General features: G+C 41.6%; 3 protein-coding genes across 3 annotated transcripts; 2 read left to right on the forward strand and 1 right to left on the reverse strand.

The window, feature by feature from the left end:
* Positions 1–2,949: 2,949 nt before the first annotated feature.
* Positions 2,950–5,727, forward strand: snx20 (sorting nexin 20). The gene is made up of 3 exons (XM_032549465.1): positions 2,950–2,970; positions 3,106–3,249; positions 4,270–5,727. The coding sequence occupies exons 1-3, from the start codon at positions 2,950–2,952 to the stop codon at positions 4,939–4,941; spliced, it is 837 nt and encodes a 278-aa protein (XP_032405356.1). The 3' UTR covers positions 4,942–5,727.
* A 97-nt stretch (positions 5,728–5,824) lies between these two features.
* mphosph6 (M-phase phosphoprotein 6) lies at positions 5,825–8,469 on the forward strand. Its single transcript, XM_032581594.1, has 5 exons — positions 5,825–6,036; positions 6,261–6,373; positions 6,858–6,948; positions 7,029–7,129; positions 7,813–8,469. Exons 1-5 carry the CDS (start codon positions 5,989–5,991, stop codon positions 7,946–7,948), a joined length of 489 nt encoding a protein of 162 aa, XP_032437485.1. The 5' UTR covers positions 5,825–5,988; the 3' UTR covers positions 7,949–8,469.
* Positions 8,470–8,927: 458 nt separating this feature from the next.
* Positions 8,928–19,148, reverse strand: gpia (glucose-6-phosphate isomerase a). The gene is given in 20 exon segments (XM_032581527.1): positions 8,928–9,160; positions 9,162–9,219; positions 9,537–9,603; positions 9,727–9,802; positions 9,882–10,010; positions 10,819–10,895; positions 10,975–11,017; positions 11,019–11,105; positions 11,189–11,341; positions 12,227–12,270; positions 13,434–13,494; positions 13,757–13,810; positions 13,948–13,992; positions 14,063–14,134; positions 14,215–14,361; positions 14,571–14,654; positions 15,263–15,382; positions 15,470–15,538; positions 16,701–16,791; positions 18,918–19,148. Coding segments are annotated over 20 exon segments (1,662 nt in total). The 5' UTR covers positions 19,037–19,148; the 3' UTR covers positions 8,928–9,094.
* Positions 19,149–19,695: the final 547 nt, after the last annotated feature.

Consider the following 19,695-nt stretch of genomic DNA (forward strand, 5'->3'; position numbering starts at 1 on the left):
TTCATTCAAAGGGTAGAAAAGCTGGAAATTTTACTCAAGTAAAAGTAAAAATACTTTAAAATATAATTACTCAAAGTACTGCGCACTAAATATACTCCTAAAAGTAGGTTTGTTTATTTTCAAATAATTACTCAAGTAAATGTAACTAGTTTCTACAAACTCTCAGACTTCAGTTCTCTACTCAGCCAGCAGGGGGCAGCAGAGCGTCTGCTGGCTTTAATCTGTAATCTCTCATGTCGAGTTTCAGGGATTAAAAGGTTGTCAAAACGTCACCGTCAGGGAATCCCCACTTCTCCACCTTAATCCCAATCTGAACCAGAGAGATGAGGCTTCATGTTGTGGGTCCAGATGGACAGAACCGGGTCCGCGCCGCAGTAACGCTGCGTCTCAGCAGTTAATCCTGCTACTCGTTGCATGACGTCTTTATACTCTTGTTGTTTTCCGTCAAAAGAGCTTAAAGAGTCCAGAGCGAGATTCAACACACACAACTGGACATGTGTCTTAAAGGCACATTTATTAAAACTCAATATCTATTTTGTTCAGTTTTAGCTGCGTTATATTTAACAATTACAAACTTTTTCAAACATTTTTCTCCAAATGGAGAACCTCAAGGAGACTGGTGCAAAAATTATGTTCAGGTGGGAGCTGGATGGAGTCAGAGGCAGATTACGGGACGACCAGCCGCCCAGAACCGACTGAGTGGACCGGGCCGTGGACCGGACAACCCGGCAGAGGAGTGGACGTGCTTCCCACTGACAGCCGGGATTTAATTCTGAGGGGAAAAGTGGAAACAAACAAAAAAGAAAAGCGTTAGATAGATAATTTATATTAGTTATATCTGATTACTGCTTTAATCTGGCATCTTTAAGACTTTTTTCCTCCAACTTTATTCCCATATGATTATTACTTTATTCTGGTAACACTACGACATTATCTTAATTTTATTGCGATTATGTTCCTACTTTATTCTCGCATCATCAGGACTTTATTCTGGTAAAGTCGACCATGTAGCTGACCTTAATATTTCCTGCGTTTTATTTTGGCCCTTATTGTTAAACTTAGTGTTAGATGTGTGTATTATAGGTGTGTCTAACGGACAGTTATGTATCGGTTCAATAGGGACGCACGTTTAACCGCCAAATACTGGGACGACTCCGTATTTTACGGGATGGGCGGCGACCTGATTCAGGGGAGAAACAGTTTTAGGATGCTAAAGCTAAAGCGTCCCTAAAACAGGGCTAAAATCGCCACTGGTTTAAGCCACAGAACCAAGATTATATCAAATCCTTCTTTCTCACTGAGGCTGACTCCTCCCGGCTGCTGTGTCGGCTGCTCTAAAACAAGCGCTCCTCTGTCAGTTTGCTGCTGGACTTTGTTTCACTTCCTTCATTTCCTATTTTATCAGCAGAACTTCCTCATTTTAGCACCACTATGTTCTGAGTTCTTGACTTCAGCAGGAGCTTCACAGCCTCCAACAGACCCGTTCAGTCCCAGAACCAGTTTAATGATAGAACCAGTACAGCTGATCCAGCAGGTCCAGTAACGAGAGTGGCATGAACCTGGACGTCTCCCAGCAGCGGTTCTGACCTCTGGGTTTTTCCAGCGAAGGGCTCTGAAGATTTGGACCAGATGGCTGCAGGTACTGTTGTTTTTATCAAGTGGTGAGTTTTCTGTTAAAGGGACAGTTCAGCTTTATTTCTGATGAATCAAAGTTCTGATTTGAGATTGGGTTAATCAGAACATGAAACAAGACCGGGTTCATTAATCGGTCTTCATCATGGTGACCTCCAACTATCTTTAAAATCAGAACTTTACCTTGAAACAGATTATTTTACCTCAAAACTGCATGAAGTTCTGCAACATAGCTGCAGATTTGTGTTTATTCAGAAAAAGTCTGCAGATTATATTACACTGTTGAAGCAGCAGATTAGATCAAAGTTATGAAAATCCTCCACAGCTTCAGCAGAGAATAAAAGCTCCTTTTAATGAGCAGAAAAGAAAAGATTAAAAGAGAAGCAGAAGAGTTTTCAGAACATTTCCCCCCCGAAAAGAACAATGAGGAAGGTGTTCAAACTGACATGAAGATGCTGCAACCGTTCAGTCAGCGTTTCACAGGCTGCAGTCTGGACTCTACAACGAGCTTACAGTGGCAGTAACCCAGGGCGCCAAGTATTTTCAGGTGTGGGGGGAAATATTAAGGGTGATTTGTACTGAATGCAAGTTTTATAGTACTGTATATTATATAAAACTCATAATTTTATATGTAGTGTGGAATAATATTACATTTCCATTTAATCTACACAATACTGGAATATTTAAAAATTATAGTATATACTTTTGGGACTAACATGGAGCAATCTCTTATTGGACATTTTAAATCCACCTGTGGATTTACCTGCCTATTAATTTACTGTGATTTTGTATGAATAGAGTTTTTTTTATATTTGTTTCTTTTTGATGGGACACCAAACTGGCTGAAGCCCAGCGGCCCTTATCCTTCTAAATCCGGCTCTGCAGAGGCTCAACATAGGATATATATTAAGACAAATGCTAAAATAAATTTGTAGCCAGTGTATAGATTATAAAATAGGGGTAATAGGTAACTAATCACCCATAGATATATACATATACAAAGCCTATAAAAATTATTCACCTCCTCTGATATTTTACTGTTTTTGTTGCTTTTTCAAATCAGTCATGTAAAAAAAATCAGATGTCAGAGTAGAAACTAATTTCTACAAGCTCTATTAGCTGGACCTCTGTTAAATTAGGTCAGTCACTTTAGTATCTCATTTTATGCTGGATATTTCAGTTGTCATTATTTTGTAGAAATGTGTTTTTACTTAGAGTTTTTTTAATTATGTTGATCAGGACTGAATGTAAAAGCAATAAAATTTAGCGTTTAAATCCTAAAACTTGTCTTCTGACTGGTTTTTCACTGTTTATGTCATGTTGTTGGTTTGGATCCTGGTAAGGCAGCTCTGTAGATCAGAAAGGAAATCATTTCAGAGTCAGATCAGTGGGGTTTTTATCCATTCTAACTGTTGGGGCAGAACCGTTTCCCTCCCACTGATTCAGGTCTGTGTCTGATTCTGGGTGTTTTAGGCTGAGAGTCCCGGTTGTTCCAGCTTAACCACTAAGGAGCTCCAACAGAACTTGAAGCTGGCGAAGCAAAATGAGCGACCGGTCCGGCTGCTGTTTGAGATCCCATCGAGTCGAATTGTGGACCAGCTGCTGAACAAATACGTGGTGAGACAATCAGCAGAAACACAATGCAGACAGTAAACAGGGGGAGTCGACTGGGAGAGACAGTCAACTGGTAGCAGTAACGTATGAAACGCCAGCGGGTTCATATACACATGAACTATTCCCTGTTACTCTGACGTTTCACGTTACAATGTGCAAATAGCGTGTAAACTACGTCATGTTTATGCGTCAAAATGTCGCAGGTAATTAATCAATCAAGTTGATTTGTATAGTATAATTCAGCAAACAATTTCTGATTCTCACGTAAACAGCAGAGAATCAGAAACCGCCAATGAGAAGAAAAGCGACTCGGACCGTCGGGAGGTAAAGTTTCCCAGAAACGACATAAAAAACCACTTTGGTTGCATTAACACTGCAGTCTGAAGTGACCCAATTCTGACTTTTCTCTGCCTGAATGTGACTCGTATCTGATCTTTTCATGATAGTCTGAACAACACAGATCGAACGCGGCCCACTGTACTTAGATATCTGACAAGTATCCGATCTTTTCAAATGTGACCTGAATCTGAACGGTCAGGTCAAATTCATCTGACAGAACGTCATCGATACTCATTTTGATGCGTATTCGACTCATAAACATCACATAGTTTGCACATTGTTTGCGTTGTATACACGTCATAGTAACATGAAATGCTCATGTGTGAATGACCCTGCTGGCGTTCCTTCATTTTGGGAGAATGGTGATCAGGCCAAGTGCTGACATGTGAAGCAGATCTTATCCGCCTGGCAAAGGTCTACAATCAGACTACTGTTTACTGTTCGTTTGCTGTGAGAGGTTTGAGTGACAGACCCAAGCACAAGATCATGTCTCCATGTTTGCAGTTAACAATAGTCACCCCAAGTCAGCGACTTTCTTGTTATGTTTAGCAAAATTTTAGACAAAAAAAAACAATCTTCCAAACTCAGAATCGACAGGTCAGGCTTTTCAAATATCGGATCGGCCAGAAACCTACAATCGGTTTAATCCCTCCCCAACTGTGTTCATGTCGTCTTCCTCTACAGGCGTATCAGATCGTCGTGATGCGCTCTGGCAGCTTTGATTCCTGTTGTGTTTCCATCGAGCGCCGCTACAGTGACTTCCGGAGGCTTCACCACAAACTGCTGGAGGAGTTTGACGAAGAGCTGGAGGACGTTCTTCTGCCCCCGAAGCTCCTGACGGGAAACTTCAGCCCAGAGAACATTCTGGAGCGCCGCCTGGCCCTGCAGGACTACCTGGCCAAGCTGTTCGCAACCCGCTGCGTCAGACACTCCGCACACTTCTCGGAGTTCTTCACCGAGCACGAGCAGAAGCAGGCCCACGTGCTGCTGCGAGCGGGCCAATTCAAGGCCGCTCTGGAGCAGCTGCAGACGGTCCTGGAGATCCAGGAAAAGCTGCTGCCGTGGCAAAAGTCCACCCTGACCGTCCCCGCCCTGTCTGCGATCGCTGTGTGTTACCGGGACCTGGACGAGCCGGAGCAGGCCTTCTCAGCCGCTCAGCGAGCTCTTCCTCCGGTGAGGCGCTACGGACTGAAGCCCTATCGAGCGCCGCTGCTGGAGCTGCTGGTAGATCTGGGGTACCAGCTGGGTCGTCCCGTGGCTCAGCTGCAGGACGAGCTGACGGCCGTCAGGAACGGCGAGAGAGGGGAGGTGTGCTTCCGGTCGCTGAAGGAAGTGGTGATCCACAAGTTCATCTGAGGAAGAGCAGGAACCCAGACTTACCAGAGACCCTGTGAAGAGAAAGTCTGGGTTTACTAAAAACCGAAATGGCCTCAAAGCTGTAAAAAAGTTACATTTGAGAGTGAATTCCCACCAGTCTGTTCAGTCCTTCAATCAAACTCTAGTTTGTTTGTCTAAAGTCTGGTTCATTTGTGGAGGTTTGAATGAGCGAACTCTGCTTCGCCTACAAATTCAAACGCATATGTGAATACCAAGTGGACCAGAGACCTGCTAAAGCCCTAAAGAAGTTGCTGTAAATTTTTCTTTCTCCCCCCTCAGTCTGTCACTCTTTTGTTTGGATGTGTTCCTATTCCAAAGTATTTTGGGAACAGTTTTATAACTATGTTTATTCCAAAATATAAGCAAACGTTCAATTGCATTGGGAAAATGTCCTGTTTGGGCTTCAACAAAGGGCCAAAAATAAATCCAAAAGATTTATTTATTAACTTATTAATCAACCATGCTAAGTTTTGAGGAGAAAGTCTGTTGTTATTGTTGAGTTTTAATAATATATGCTTGCGATCTAATTTCTATCTGATCAAAAGGGAAGAACAACCACATGATTTGTTCCTAACTTAAGCGTCTGGATGATCCTGTTGTCTTAATTTATTTTTACATGAGGTTACTTGGCACGAATGTTACTTTATGTAGGATTTTCTGTCAATTCTGACATTTCTTTTAATATTATTTATGCTACCCCTGTCTAGTTTCCACATTCTTGTTTTTGTTGTACGTTGTCACAAATAAAGATGCCTAAACAATTAATGAAAGAAAAAAAGAGAATCGAAATTCTTCTCCTCCTCACCAGCAGGGAGCGCTAAACACCAAGATCAGCCGGAAGCTGATCAATTAATCCAGGCTGATGACCGTTGAAGCTGCTCGGGGTTCGATTCATCAGACCTAGCGGCGTGTGGCGCAGGTCGTGCAAGTAGCTGAGTTTCTAAACACCGAAAAGCTCATTTTAGTTTAGTGAGTTTAGTTAATTCGGGTTAGTTAGAATTAGCGTATCTGTCGATCGATTAAAAAATGGCCGGGGAGTCTGCGAAATTGTCTAAAAACCTGCTGAGGATGAAGGTAAGTGTTAGCATCCGGAGTTAGCATGACTATTTTCTATTAGTATATAAGAATAAACAGCCGTATGTCGAGTTGGACGTAACATGTTTAAATAAAACCTATACAAAACGTTTCCTAATATAAATATAGTACTTTCTTTTTATCTCTGATCATGAGGTTTTAGTCGTATGTTTAGGGCTTTTTCTCTTGCTTACAGTAACAGGATTACTTTCTTTGTTCTGTAGTTTATGCAGAGAGGGCTGGACGCTGAAACGAAGAAGCAGCTGGAAGAAGACGAGAAAAGGATCATCAGTGATGAGCACTGGTACCTGGATCTGCCGGAGCTTAAAGCAAAAGAGTAAGCATCCAAGTTTCAACCGATCTGAGATCAGTTCCTGAATGTTATTGTTGGATTTATTTTACCTAAATAAATATTGATGACTATATTTAACCAGATAGTTTTAACCAACAGACATCAGACAGTAACCCTGGCACGTTTTATCAGGGAGAAGCATATGGAGTGCCCTTTGTAAAGTTACACAGTAAAAATATTAACAGCAATATTTTTGTTTTATTTTTGCCTCTAATGGAGAAAAAAATGTGGGTGTTCACTTTTCCAAGTCCCATTTTCACCATGTCATTCATACATGACATGATGTATGAATGACAATACTAAATATTTAATTTATAACCTAAATGTAAAGTAAATATTTAGCTTTCAATTAAAATATTTAGTTAGGAAGCTAAATAATGCTGTTCTCCCTATGACTTTATTCTATTTTATTTATTTAGCTGTAGGTTCAGGTTATTTGTAGAGCATCACACAGTTTGTTGGGTTTCAGGAACCTGATCATTGAAGAGAAGAGCCTGGTTCCCTGTGAGGATTTGCTCTATGGCCGCCTGTCCTTCAAAGGGTTTAATCCAGAGGTGGAGGTAAGAACCAACAAAACCAGTCCTAGTTTAAAGTGATCCTCTGAGGACAGTCCGGCAAGGTTTTATTCAATTTGTTCCAGAAACTGATGGTGCTGCTGAATCCTAAAGATGAAAAGGAGGAAGAGGAGGAGGACGTGAGCTGCATGCAGACAGACGTCACTGATGAAGAAATGGCTCTGAGGTAAAAATGGGAGCAGATTGGGAACATCCAGACTAGGGATGGTTTATTAGAATAAATTCAGTTCCAATAGATTAGCTAATATCGCTTACATTCTTTTAGTGTTGTAATTTGGCCGCCATTCAACAGAGGGCGCTGCTGGCCATCCTTAAGCGAAGCGTCGATACAGAATCAAAGATGGCGGTTATATCACTGAACGGGGAAGAGAAAGGTCCAAACAGGAGTCCGGTTGGGTTGGAAAATGCACTTTATGCGGTTCCGTTTTGAAATATAATTACTCGTCAAGGTCCTTAAGCTTCACAAGGTTTTATTTTTTTTAAACTCAGCATATCATAAAAATTTAGCCCTTTTATCGAAAGACGGTTGGCCCACTTCATACAAGCAAAACCTTTGTTTTTTTTAAGATAATGGCTGCATATCAACTCATTGTTATTCAATCAACATTAGTTTAACTTATTAACCGATAACTTTTGCCGCTAGCAAGCAGCATAGCTTGAAGTTAGCTACTGTTAAAAGCCTGTTGAAGATATTTAAAACATTCAGGTCAGGGGATCAGGATTTGGCTGAAACATTAGGGGAGAAAAAACCCTTGAAAAAGTTAGTGCTCCTGTCCACTTACACTCTCATGTTTGCGTGAGTCTTGATTGGTCAACTCCGACTCTCAGCTTCCTGTTTCTGTGTTTCAGGTACGAGAGTTTAGTGGGCACCATGAAGAAGAAGTTTGCAAAGAAGCGCGAGCGAGCGGCGATGGACGAGGACGACGTCAACCAGAACGCAGTTGTGAAAAACTCGAAGAAAACCTTCTTGAAGCCCCAGGACTGAAAATATTTTAATCGTGAGGAAAAACTGGAATGTCGGAAACTATAAACTGAACTGACGCTACACCGTTCAGTCGTCTCTGTGAGACGCATTACTGCTGATCGAGCTTTCAAAGGATCAATTCATCGTTTCCACTCGTCGCACCGGAAGATCCACCGATTCTGCTTTGAGGTACACACCTCGAAACATTCGGACTCGGACTGTGAAACAGAGGCCAACAGGAAGTTGCTGGATGAATTCCCACATCATTAAAGCTCTGCAGTGAATCTCCAGAGGAACTAAGATTAATCTAATTTGTTACAATGTTTTAGAACTACACAGATTGGATTGAGTTTTTTTTAAGAAAATGTTTTTTTTAAAACATCTGTGCTGCTGCAGTTCCTCATGTTATCAATATAGATGTATAAAAAATGTGAATGAAGCCGACAGGAGTCTTTTTAAATAAACCTTCATGCATCCTCCATAGACAGGATACTTCAGAAATTTAAGAACTCAACTGAGCAGGTGTACCATCTTTCAAAAAAGAAGAAAAAAAGAGGCAAAAAATTTCTGTTTTATTGAAAGTTGGACTACAGCCCCAACTTTCTTAAAAGTTGGACCCAGTAGTCCACTACTGGGTGCCAACAAGGCCTCAAATCTGAAGAGAAAATCTACAATAGATGAGGTCCAAGTGATGGAATTTAAAAATAAACCAATAAATTCAAGGTTCAATGCTGTATGGAAATGCAAACTTGCTTAAGGACAATAGCATCCAAACTTTTCTAAGCAGGTCAAAATTAAGTTGGAATTTATCACAACCTGAAAATTACTTTTGTAAATAAAATGTCTAAATTATTGAATTTTTAAAATGTACTTTCACCTGTCCAATATTTCAATAAAACTAGTTGGGAGGTTCTACATCTCTATTTAAAATTTTCATCCAGAGTTAGATGCTGGCAGACTGATTACTCAGCTTCAGAATTGATCAGACAATAGAAACCAATCAGTGACAGATGGGGACTTTTATTGTGAAAGTCTCAGCTATCAGTCTGAGGGTCCCCTACAGGCAACATGTGCACAGATCAACACTGAAAAGCAACACGTGAAGACTCAACACTCAAACAACATGGTTCAGCCAATCACAGAGCAGGACAGGCAGGTGGGCGGGGCTTAGGCAAAGTTCTGTTTCAGGAAGTTGATGAGGCCATTGGTGGACGAGTCGTGAGACGAGACCTGGAGAGGCGTCCTTCAGCTCCGGCTCGATCTTCTTCGCCAGCTGCTTCCCGAGCTCCACCCTGGAGACCAAAGGACACCACTGTGATGTCACTGAACGCATCATCAGAGAGAGACGGACAACTGGAGGACCGGATTTGAAGATTAAACTTCCAGAGTCCTGCTGGTGTTACCAGGTTCTGAAGCTATGCTACAGCAGGAAGTCAAAGTCTTTTGGTTTTGTCTGACATTAAGGATGTCAGACGAAACTTCAATGTTTTGTCTGACAAAAAAATATTCCTGCTGCGATAAAATTTAAGACCAACTGACAGTTTAAAAAATAGACAATTTAAGGCCTCAATGTTAGAAACAGAAATTTAAGACCCTGAATTAAACTCACCCCCACTGATCGTAGCTGTTGATGTTCCACATGACGCCCTGGACGAAGATCTTGTGTTCATACATGGCTGAAAAACAGGACAGGTGCACATTACCTTTAGCTGATTATAAAAACCAGGAAGTTTAGTATCCAATAGGCTTCTGGCTGTTCCGATCTGATTGGTCAAAACCATCCGACTTCCAGTACTCACCAATCAGCGCTCCCAGTACGAATGGAGTCAGCTTCTTGAAAACGATGGAGTTGCTCGGCTTGTTCCCTTGGAAAACCTTCGAAAGAGACGCCAGACTGTTATCCTGGAACTGAACGCTGAGACCAAGCAGAACCTGCACAGGCAGGCGTGCTTACTTTGTGTGGCAGCAGCTTCTCCAGGGCGTCTCCTGACATTCCTGCCGCTTCCAGCTCTTTCCGAGCCTCCTCTGCAGTTTTTCCCTTCATTAGAGCTTCAGTCTGAGCCAGGAAGTTAGCCACAAGGATCTGTGAACATGAATTAACTGAATTATTCAGCTGGTTGTACCTGCATGTAACCAGAGCTGCAAGTTTTTGTGGCATTGAAATTAATTAATTATCCTGAGGTTTGAATAAATGCTGGTGTGGCAGCTGTTTTATTTATGTTACATCCATCCAATATAAACACAACTAAACATTACATCAAAATCCAAAACTGGGACTATAAGGTAAACCAGTAACTTTAGGGAAAGCTGTAGTGGGGAAAAACTACAAGTAAATAAAAGTAAATAACATTTTAAACAAATAAAATCAAGTGAAATGACAATGCACATATATGGCTTGTATACGTGTGTCAATAAAGACACCAAGTCTATAAAATAATGTTTTTATAAAATTCTATCACAAAAGCATTTGTGAAAATGTATTTAAATTGATAAAAACTATTAAAATATGTCAATGTTTTAAATTAGCAAATTTAGGGATCAAAGAAGATTAAAATAAAAACATAAAAATGTAAATATACTCATTTTGATATCAATTAATATCAATATTACTATTAATTAGAATAATAATTTAACATTCCTCTTGGTTTTTTATTTTATTTCAAACCACAAACATTTTAACTACAAAAACAAATGACTAATCATTTTATTTATTAATCATAATTATAAAATATTATTGTCATTATTGGTTGTTGTTTTTTTTTTTTTTAATCATCCAATATCGGTTTGTACCATCTGAAAATCATTTTCCATCCACATTTACTGAGATCTGAGTATTTTGTAAACCTCCCAGTAAAACCAGTATATAAATCCAGGTGAGCAGGAAGTCTTACCTTGTGGTGCAGGTTGTCTCTGATTGGATGCTGGGACTGAGCAGGAATCAGGAAGTCAGCAGGAATCATCCGGGTGCCTGCGAAGAGAACATCCGGTCAGTGATGAGTGGCTGGCGGCTACAGAGGAAACCAGTACACCCAGTAAAACCCAGTCACCTTGGTGGATGAGCTGGTAGAAGGCGTGCTGTCCGTTGGTTCCCCGGTTCCCCCCAGACGATTGGTCCCGTATGGTAGTTCACGCGGCTGCCGTCTTTGGTGATGTACTTCCCATTGGACTCCATGTCGCCCTGGGAACACAGGTGAGTTCAAGGGTCAGCGGTCTGGATCGGGTCGATCAAAACTAATCTCCGAAGGTCGGAACCGAGCTGACCTGCTGGAAGTAGGCGGCGAAGCGGTGCATGTACTGGTCGTACGGCAGCATAGCGTGCGTCTCGGCCTGGAAGAAGTTGACGTACCAGACGCCCAGGAGGGCCAGCAGAACCGGGACGTTCTGGTCCAGAGGAGCGCTGCGGAAGTGGTTGTCCTGGAGGGAAAGTAGGTCCAGTTTCAGATGAACTCATGATACATGCTGTCGATTAATACGATCAAACCTGCGTTGTCTTTTATATAAAAGAGTCGACAGTCTTTCCACAACATAAAGAGCTAAATATTTTATACTACGCTGGATTTTTTTTTCTTAATGTGAAATTTAAGAATATCAAGTGTTTATATTTCAAAACAGAACCGTTGGGATGTAAAATGGGACCGTTTCTCTGTCCCGTTCTGTTCTCGTATGGCCGCCATATTTAAATTCTGTAACAATGGTGCCGCTTAAGGATGACCAGCAGCGCCCTCTGTTGGATGGCGGCCAAACTTACAACACTAAGCATACGTCATTAATCGATTGGAACAAATTTTAATCAGATAAACCATTAATCGACAATCGTAAGTCGATTATTTGCATCCCTACTTCAAAGTTTAATAATAAAGACTTTTACATTTGTTATTTCTTTTAAGTCAGATTTTTGTGCATGGAATAAATCCTTCATAAAATTTGAATGATACGCGTATCACTAGTATTTATTATTTTACCTCATAATTACATTGGAAACTTAAACAATATATATCATTTTCCACTGTTAACATCGCATAAAAGACAGTGCATCAATCTTTAATGTCTAAAGAATGCCGGTTCTTTAAAAAGGACCACACATTTTCTATAATAAATATTTATTAAAAATTAATTTTTCACAAAAGGTTATGTAACATTTGGAGCTATGAATGCATTTTATTTAATTGGACTGTAAAGGTTGCAGCACGAACAGCCCTAAACCATCTTCATACAAACATAATACATATTTCATAGCAAATTGACTTGTTTCTGTTCTGATTTCAAAATAAAAACCCAAACTCTGAAACGTTCTCCTACCATCCAGTGAGCTCCTGCCAGAAGCTGCTCAAAGTTTTCGAAGCCTGAAAAACAAACAGAAGACGATTGTGAAAATATAAAAACACTAATTCTCCGTCATACAAGTCAAAGAAGGGATAATTTAAATATTTTCTGTCAGTTGTAATTTATTCTTTAGAAAAGCAAGCAAGAAAATGCAATTAAAATCAAATCGTTCATGAAAGAAATCCAGATTTTATTTTTAAACCACATCGTTCAGCCCTGGGTAATATAAGATTAAAGCAGCAAACTATGGAGAACTCTGGTATCTGAAAGCGTCATGCACAGTCTCCATCATCATCCGAAGGACTCGGTCACAGATGAATGAATCGATTATTGAAATAATCGTCAACAAACTTAGTAAATGATTAATCGTTAACATAAGCCTGTCACAATAGTCAATAATTCAATTCATCGCATGATAAATTAAAACAAACTCAATTTCCATTTGCATATTTATTGTTTCACTCTTTCTACCAAAATTATGACAAAAGGCTTCAGTTTGGTATTTTGGTCTGAACTAGGAGAATTTTGTTTACAGAGACTTCATAATTAATTTTATTTACAGTTTTGTTAATTTATTTTGGATATTTAAAATGTCTTCCAGTTCCAGTCTTAAATGTTCATTAGAGTTTAAAGTTTATTGATCTTTGAGAATGTGTTCTTGCATTATTATGCCATTACTATATCTCAAAACGGCGATATTCATCGTTTATCGTAATAACTTTTGGGACAGTTTATCGTCCAGCAAAACCAGTTATCATGTCAGGCCTTTGAATAGAGACTCTAAAAAATGACAATTCCTGAAAGAACATATTCAGGGCCATAATTAAGTCAAAACTGTACAAAAATATTACCCAGTTAACCTTACAAATCATCAGATCAGACCTACGATGCAGAAAGTAATTTTTTAGCTGAAGATTCATTCTTTGGTGCAAATTATCAAGTGTTCACTAAAGGAATCTTTTGTTATCACATTTTAAGCAACAAAAATGTTTATTTTCTGGTTTTACAAGGGAATTTTTACATTTTTAAAAAACATTTTTTAAATGTATTTCTAATATTTTATAAAAAACAATAAATCTGGATGTGTCTTTTTTTTTTTGGCCGATTAATCATTAGAATAATGGTTAGTTGCAGCTAGAATCAGTGATGTCATCAAGCCCCGCCCCCACGTCCAGTGACGTACCTACATGCAGAGCGATGGACAAACCGATGGCTGACCACAGTGAGTAACGACCTCCGACCCACTGAGGACAACAGACATGACAGCAACACAGTCATTCCACCAATCAGAGCACGGCACTTCAAAATAAAAGCCCCAGCAGGCTCAGGTCAGTTTTAGCTCGGTGGCAGTCAGTGAACCAGAACCAAACCCGGATCGTCCCAAATCATTCCCAGAAACTGATTATCTTTATCAGCAAAACCTGCTGATTCTAGGAAAGATTCTGATCGGGTTCAAAGGTCACAGAGATGCCAAGGCGTGCAGAAGCAGAACCGGCACAAACTTACGTCCCAGAACTCAAACATGTTGGCCGGGTCGATACCGAAGTCCTTCACCTTGGCCTGAGGAGACAGAGACGCGTTAGGCAACAAGAAATGTTCTGCTGGAGGATCAGTTGACCAGAACCAGCAGGACTGATCAGAACCGGTTCCAGCTGGGTCCATTGTAAACTTTGATGTGTTCTGGCCCGCTTACTCACCGCATTGGTGGACAGCGCCACAAAGTGTTTGGCCACGGCGGATTTCTGAGGAGGAGAATTAAAGTCAATAAAAACCGGCCCAGTTCTGGTCCTGGTTTCAGGTAGCAGAACTCACATCTCCAGCCGTCTTCAGGAACCACTCCCGGGCTGATTCTGCGTTGGTGATGGTCTCCTGGGTGGTGAACGTCTGAAACGGGTCCAAAAACACAAAATCAGAAACAGAAGACCTTTGACCCCGAGGGTCAGGCGACCGGCTGGCGAACGGACCTTGGAGGCGATGATGAAGAGTGTGGTTTCCGGGTCGAGCTGCTTCAGCGTCTTGGCCATGTGGGTCCCGTCGATGTTGGAGACGAACCAGACGTTTGGACCGCCGGCTGAGTAGGGCTTCAGAGCCTCGGTCACCATCAGGGGTCCCTGAACGCACCACAGAGTCACATGATCACTCAAAGCTGCTTCCTGATTGGCTGACTGGATCAGAACCAGAACAGAACTGCTGACTGAAGCAAATCCTCTGTTTTCCTCCAGAACCTTCACAACTAGAGCGTCTGATTGGTCAGGAGGGTCTGGACACTAATCTTGGTTGGTGTGTGTGTGTGTGTGTGTGTGTGTGTGTGTGCACTCACCAGGTCAGAACCTCCGATTCCGATGTTCACCACATCTGTGATGCTCTTCCCGCTGAAGCCTTTCCACTCGCCGCTGCGCACTTTCTGTAAACAACACACACATCCAGCGGGTGGGAGGGACGGTCGAACACAGAAGAGTGCTGCCCGCACTGACGCGGCTCAGGGATTACGTGACACGCAGCGCCGTGCCCTATAATGCACTGTAAGCTATGTAATGTGTTTGAGGCAGTTGACCAAAATCCCGGACAATTTTTAAATTCCCCCCGGACATCTTTTTAGGTCTGAAAAGTAGGACATGTCCGGGAAAAAGAGGACGTCTGGTCACCCTAGTTCAATGGGGGACAGAAGCCATAGCGATAGCAATTTAGACTAAATTTAACGAATATAGGAAAGGCATGCAAGTTCAAAACCACAAACCATTAACATGTGCTACTCTTTAAAACTGGAACAATTTATTAGCAGGTTTCATTTTGCCTGCACTTGGTTGGGTACATTATTTTAAGTTTATTTGACAAGTTTACCAAAATATGAGAAATGCCATTCACACTTGCCTTGTTTTACTTTTTACTTGTACTTTTCATTACATTACTTGAGTACATCCATTTCAGGACGAGCTCATGAAACAAACACACACACACACACACACGCGGATCAGAATAAAACCCGACATGCGTGGCTGTTGGCCCACAAACCTGGCAGAAGGCCTTCATCTTGTCCAGCACACGGTTCACTTCAGGCATCACATCTTTCCCGTCGACGAGGATCGGCGTGTTGGAGCGGTTCCTCAGAGCCACGTGGAGCACAGCCCGGTTCTGGACGCACAAATGGCCCACGGGTCAGAAAAAAATAAAATAATCCAAACACACACCGGTATTAGCTGGGCAGGCGAAGCTCTGCACCTCGGTGAAGTTGATCTTCTCTCCAGTGAACATCTTCTCTCTGGCCTCCTCCACTCCTCTGGACTTGGCCTAATCGCAGAAACAAACAGAACCAGAACCGGTCAAAAAGCTTCATGTTCACCTGCATGAGAACTTTATTAATTTAGCAACATCTGATGATGAAACAGCAACGTTCGGCTACAAATGACACCTAAAGCCGGCTTTTTAACCACAGTCTGAACGACCCGATTCCGACCTTTTCACCCAAAAGAATAATCCGATCCACTTCCATATGTGGAATTAACTTGGATAAATGTCTGTTTTCAGAAAATCTGCAGTCAGAACAGAACAGATATGTTTTTGTTACAGAGATGAGCAAAAACTGAAAAGTGCTACATAAATGAACTTGATTGATCGTTTCTGATCAGTTCAGTTCTGAAGGTTTCCAGAAGGTTCTGAAGACCCGTGCAGCTTTATCAGCTTCCTGCTGAACCAAACCCAGTCAAAAAACTGAAGTTTGGACAAACACAGAGTGGTGAAACCTGGTTTCTCCATCAGCGCCTCCTGTGTTAGAAGGAAGTGGTATCAGTCTAAACTTTGGTTCCTCACATTTCTCCTTCCTGTGGCTCAACATGTTTTCTCTTTCAACACGAGGTGAGGCAACGTTTTGTTCCCCTGAAGCTGCAGAGTTTGTGCAGCATGTCTGACGAAGAGCGAAGCTCAGATTTGATGTGTTGGGACATTTCAGACATTCCTGGAGCTGCAGACCTCAAAAATAACTTTTTTTTTTTAATAGATGCATCAAAATGTGAAGTTTTGATCTAAAAACAGAAATACTGTATATATATATATTTTATGTTATTGTGCCAGACAGACATGGCATTAATATTACAAAATATGTAGAATTAATGAGTGTTTAACTGTTTATTAAGATTAATCTATTCTATTATTTATACTTAAAGAATAAATAATAATCATAATTATGAATAAATTCAATCCACACACCTACACTACAATATGTAATCGTCTGTAATAATTACGTTTTAGTGGATGGATTCAACTTCAATCAATAGTTTTTTGTGTATTTATTTTTATTCTGCAGTTTTCTTCTGGCATTTTGTCTAACTTATTTATTAAAACTACATTTAAACATGTTAGTCTTAGTTACTTTTTAAAAAAAGAGTCAGAAAGACAGAAGCTAGTGTCTGTCAAAAAACACGAGTCGAGTTTCCAGCTGCAGGAAGTTCCTCACCAGAGCCAGCAGCATGGTCAACACTTCCTGGTTGATCAGGTTCTTGGAGTAATCCAGAAGGATGTCGCCGTCGTTCGTCTTCAAGGTCGTACTGTGGACCAGAAAAATCGCAGAGAAAACATTTCAGAAAACATCAGTACAACTGTTTTATGTGATTTAATCAGAGGTGGGTAGTAAATGGTAAAAAAATAAAATAAAAAACTTTCAGAAGTTTTACTACATTGTACTTTTTACTCTTACTTGAGTAAAATTTCTGGATGCTCTGCCCACTGAAACTTCAATAAACGAAGAAAATAAAAACAATAGAATGAACCAGATATAAAAACATCCTAAGCTAAAGTAGAACTTCTTATTTGTGCACAAAGTTTGTTTTCTAGGGTTATTTTCTACCTGCTGGAAATATTTTACCGTTTCCTAACATACAGTATATCTGTAGTTTTATAGATTTTTGTTTTTTTTATTATTTGGAAATCTGTTATTGTTCCCCCATTGTTCACGAATGGGGGAAGAAGGGAGCGGGAGATCGACAGGCGGATTGGCGCAGCGTCTGCTGTCAAGCGGGCGCTGTACCGGTCCGTCGTGGTGAAGAGAGAGCTGAGCCAAAAAGCGAAGCTCTCGATTTACCGGTCGATCTACGTTCCCACCCTCATCTATGGTCATGAGCTTTGGGTCATGACCGAAAGAACGAGATCGCGGATACAAGCGGCCGAAATGGGTTTTCTCCGTAGGGTGGCTGGGCTCTCCTTTAGAGATAGGGTGAGAAGCTCAGTCATCCGGGAGGGACTCAGAGTAGAGCCGCTGCTCCTTCACATCGAGAGGAGCCAGTTGAGGTGGCTCGGGCATCTGGTCAGGATGCCTCCTGGACGCCTCCCTGGTGAGGTGTTCCGGGCACGTCCCACCGGGAGGAGGCCCCGGGGAAGACCCAGGACACGCTGGAGGGACTATGTCTCTCGGCTGGCCTGGGAACGCCTCGGGATTCCCCCGGAGGAGCTAGAAGAAGTGGCTGGGGAGAGGGAAGTCTGGGCCTCCCTTCTGAAGCTGCTACCCCCGCGACCCGACCTCGGATAAGCGGAAGAAGATGGATGGATGGATGGATGGATGGATGGATGAAATCTGTTATTTTGTATTAATTTCTTTTGTTTTAGTCTTTAAAATACTAGAATTTAGACATTACATTTTGTCTGTAGTATTACTTAAATATTAAATATGTTCTGATCAGTTCCTCAGTACTTTGGTAATTTCTTGTACAGTTACGTTTTAATTTTACTTGAGTAAAAAATATGTTGAAGTTGTGCCCAGAGAGGTTCTGATCCAGATCAGTTTGAGATTTCAAGGTTCATGATCGGATAGAAACCAAACTTTGATTTATCTTTTGTGTGTTTGGACTCGGATTGTGTACCAGAACTGCTTGTAAGCCAGATTAAAACAGACTGCAGCCCAGCATGTGCCCTTCAGCGCCATGAGGAGATGCATCATCATCCTCTTCTTCATCACCAGTCTGCGCTCAGTCACGTCTGCAGCTGCATCCTTTCTGCGCAGTGAGGTTGCGCACGTAGAGTCTGACTTCATCTCTGCAACAAAAACTATTTTCATTCATTTCTAGTGACTGGGTCAGAGAGTTCGGACCTCATTTCGTATCCGGATAAAAGTACTGCTTGGTTCTGGACGGCATCAGACGGTCCAGACTGAAGCCAACTTGAACTTTAGGCTGGATCAGGAACAGGTGGGCGTCAGATAAAATATTAATTCACATCTAAAGCTGATCCGAACCCACTCTATGAACAACTGATCATTTCAAGTTCGGTTAACGTGCCCACTAATAAACCCATTTGGACTTTCATTAATCCCGGAACCAGAACACGCCCCTGTCCGATAATGGAAGCTGTGACATTAGCACACACGCTAACGTTAGCCAGGTGGATCCAAAAAGTCTCGCTCTGCAGGTTCTACCGTTTGGGTCGACCGAATCCTGACAAGACGAATACGGTTAGAGGAGGGCAGGTGAGAAGCGGACCGGTCCGTCCATCTGGACCGGGGTTACCAGGATAAATCGGCAGCAAAGGAGTGACCTTGTGACAGCCAGAAGGAGCATCCGCAGCGGCTCGTGGAACACCGAAACCCGCTGACAGTCTGTCACGGCAAAACTAGCGTCTACTGCCGGGTAGCGGGCCTTCCCATCACCGGGACTCTGGTTCTTAACGTTTCTCATGATCTCACCTGAACTTCCCGAATCGCTGCGGGTCGCTTTCAAACATGGCCCTCATGTTCAGGCTACCGCCGTTGGCCCGGTACCATTGCTCCAGCTTCTGAAAGTTCGGGTCTGTGTTCAGGGCCATGGTGGCTGCGGTGTGTCGGTGCTCGGATGTCGGATGTTCTGCCTGTCGGCCCCGTTCAGGCTGCTCTCACTGCCCAACTAACTGGAGTCTAAAGGCCTTCCACGGACTAACTGGGCTCCACCAATCACAGCACAGTTTTCATTACATAACCCCGCCCATTCCCTAAAAGTTCTGCTGTGATTGGCTGCACCTCACGGCTGATGTAGCGTGAAATCAGTGTGTGGGACTCGTGTATGGAGGGTAATTAGTGTCCAAATTAGATCAATTTAAACGTCAAACTAAAAAAGAACCTGTGTTAATTTTTAACTAAATTACGTCATATAATAACTACACACAAAATATATTTATAATGCATTACTGTGTTAAATGAAATAAATATGCTAAAAGAAATGAATCTAAATTACACATTTTTCAACAATATTCAATAATTACCAAGATTTCTGAATCATTAAAATGAAGAAACAAAAAGCAAACATTTCTGCAAACGTAGTGTCTTTATTTCAGTTTTTTATTTTACAATGCATCATTTAAAAGCTCACTTTTTTTCTTCAGTTGTGGATCCAGGCTGGAACCAGAACCTGCCACTTAACACACCAGAACAAAAACTGTTTCTCTGCAAATCCAAACAGACATCAAGTTAGGAACTTCGTCTCAAACAA

This window comes from Xiphophorus hellerii, chromosome 2 (genome assembly GCF_003331165.1).
Source record: "Xiphophorus hellerii strain 12219 chromosome 2, Xiphophorus_hellerii-4.1, whole genome shotgun sequence".
Classification (NCBI taxonomy): domain Eukaryota; kingdom Metazoa; phylum Chordata; class Actinopteri; order Cyprinodontiformes; family Poeciliidae; genus Xiphophorus; species Xiphophorus hellerii.

Excerpts from the sequence above, each read along its gene's own strand:
- snx20 (XM_032549465.1), top strand. The coding sequence starts at position 2,950 with ATGTTGTTGGTTTGGATCCTG. Across the intron at positions 2,971-3,105 it reads TGTTGTTGGTTTGGATCCTG|GCTGAGAGTCCCGGTTGTTC; the intron begins GTAAGGCAGCTC and ends TGGGTGTTTTAG. Across the intron at positions 3,250-4,269 it reads AGCTGCTGAACAAATACGTG|GCGTATCAGATCGTCGTGAT; the intron begins GTGAGACAATCA and ends CTTCCTCTACAG.
- mphosph6 (XM_032581594.1), top strand. The coding sequence starts at position 5,989 with ATGGCCGGGGAGTCTGCGAAATTGTCTAAAAACCTGCTGAGGATGAAG. Across the intron at positions 6,374-6,857 it reads CCGGAGCTTAAAGCAAAAGA|GAACCTGATCATTGAAGAGA; the intron begins GTAAGCATCCAA and ends GTTGGGTTTCAG. Across the intron at positions 7,130-7,812 it reads GATGAAGAAATGGCTCTGAG|GTACGAGAGTTTAGTGGGCA; the intron begins GTAAAAATGGGA and ends TCTGTGTTTCAG.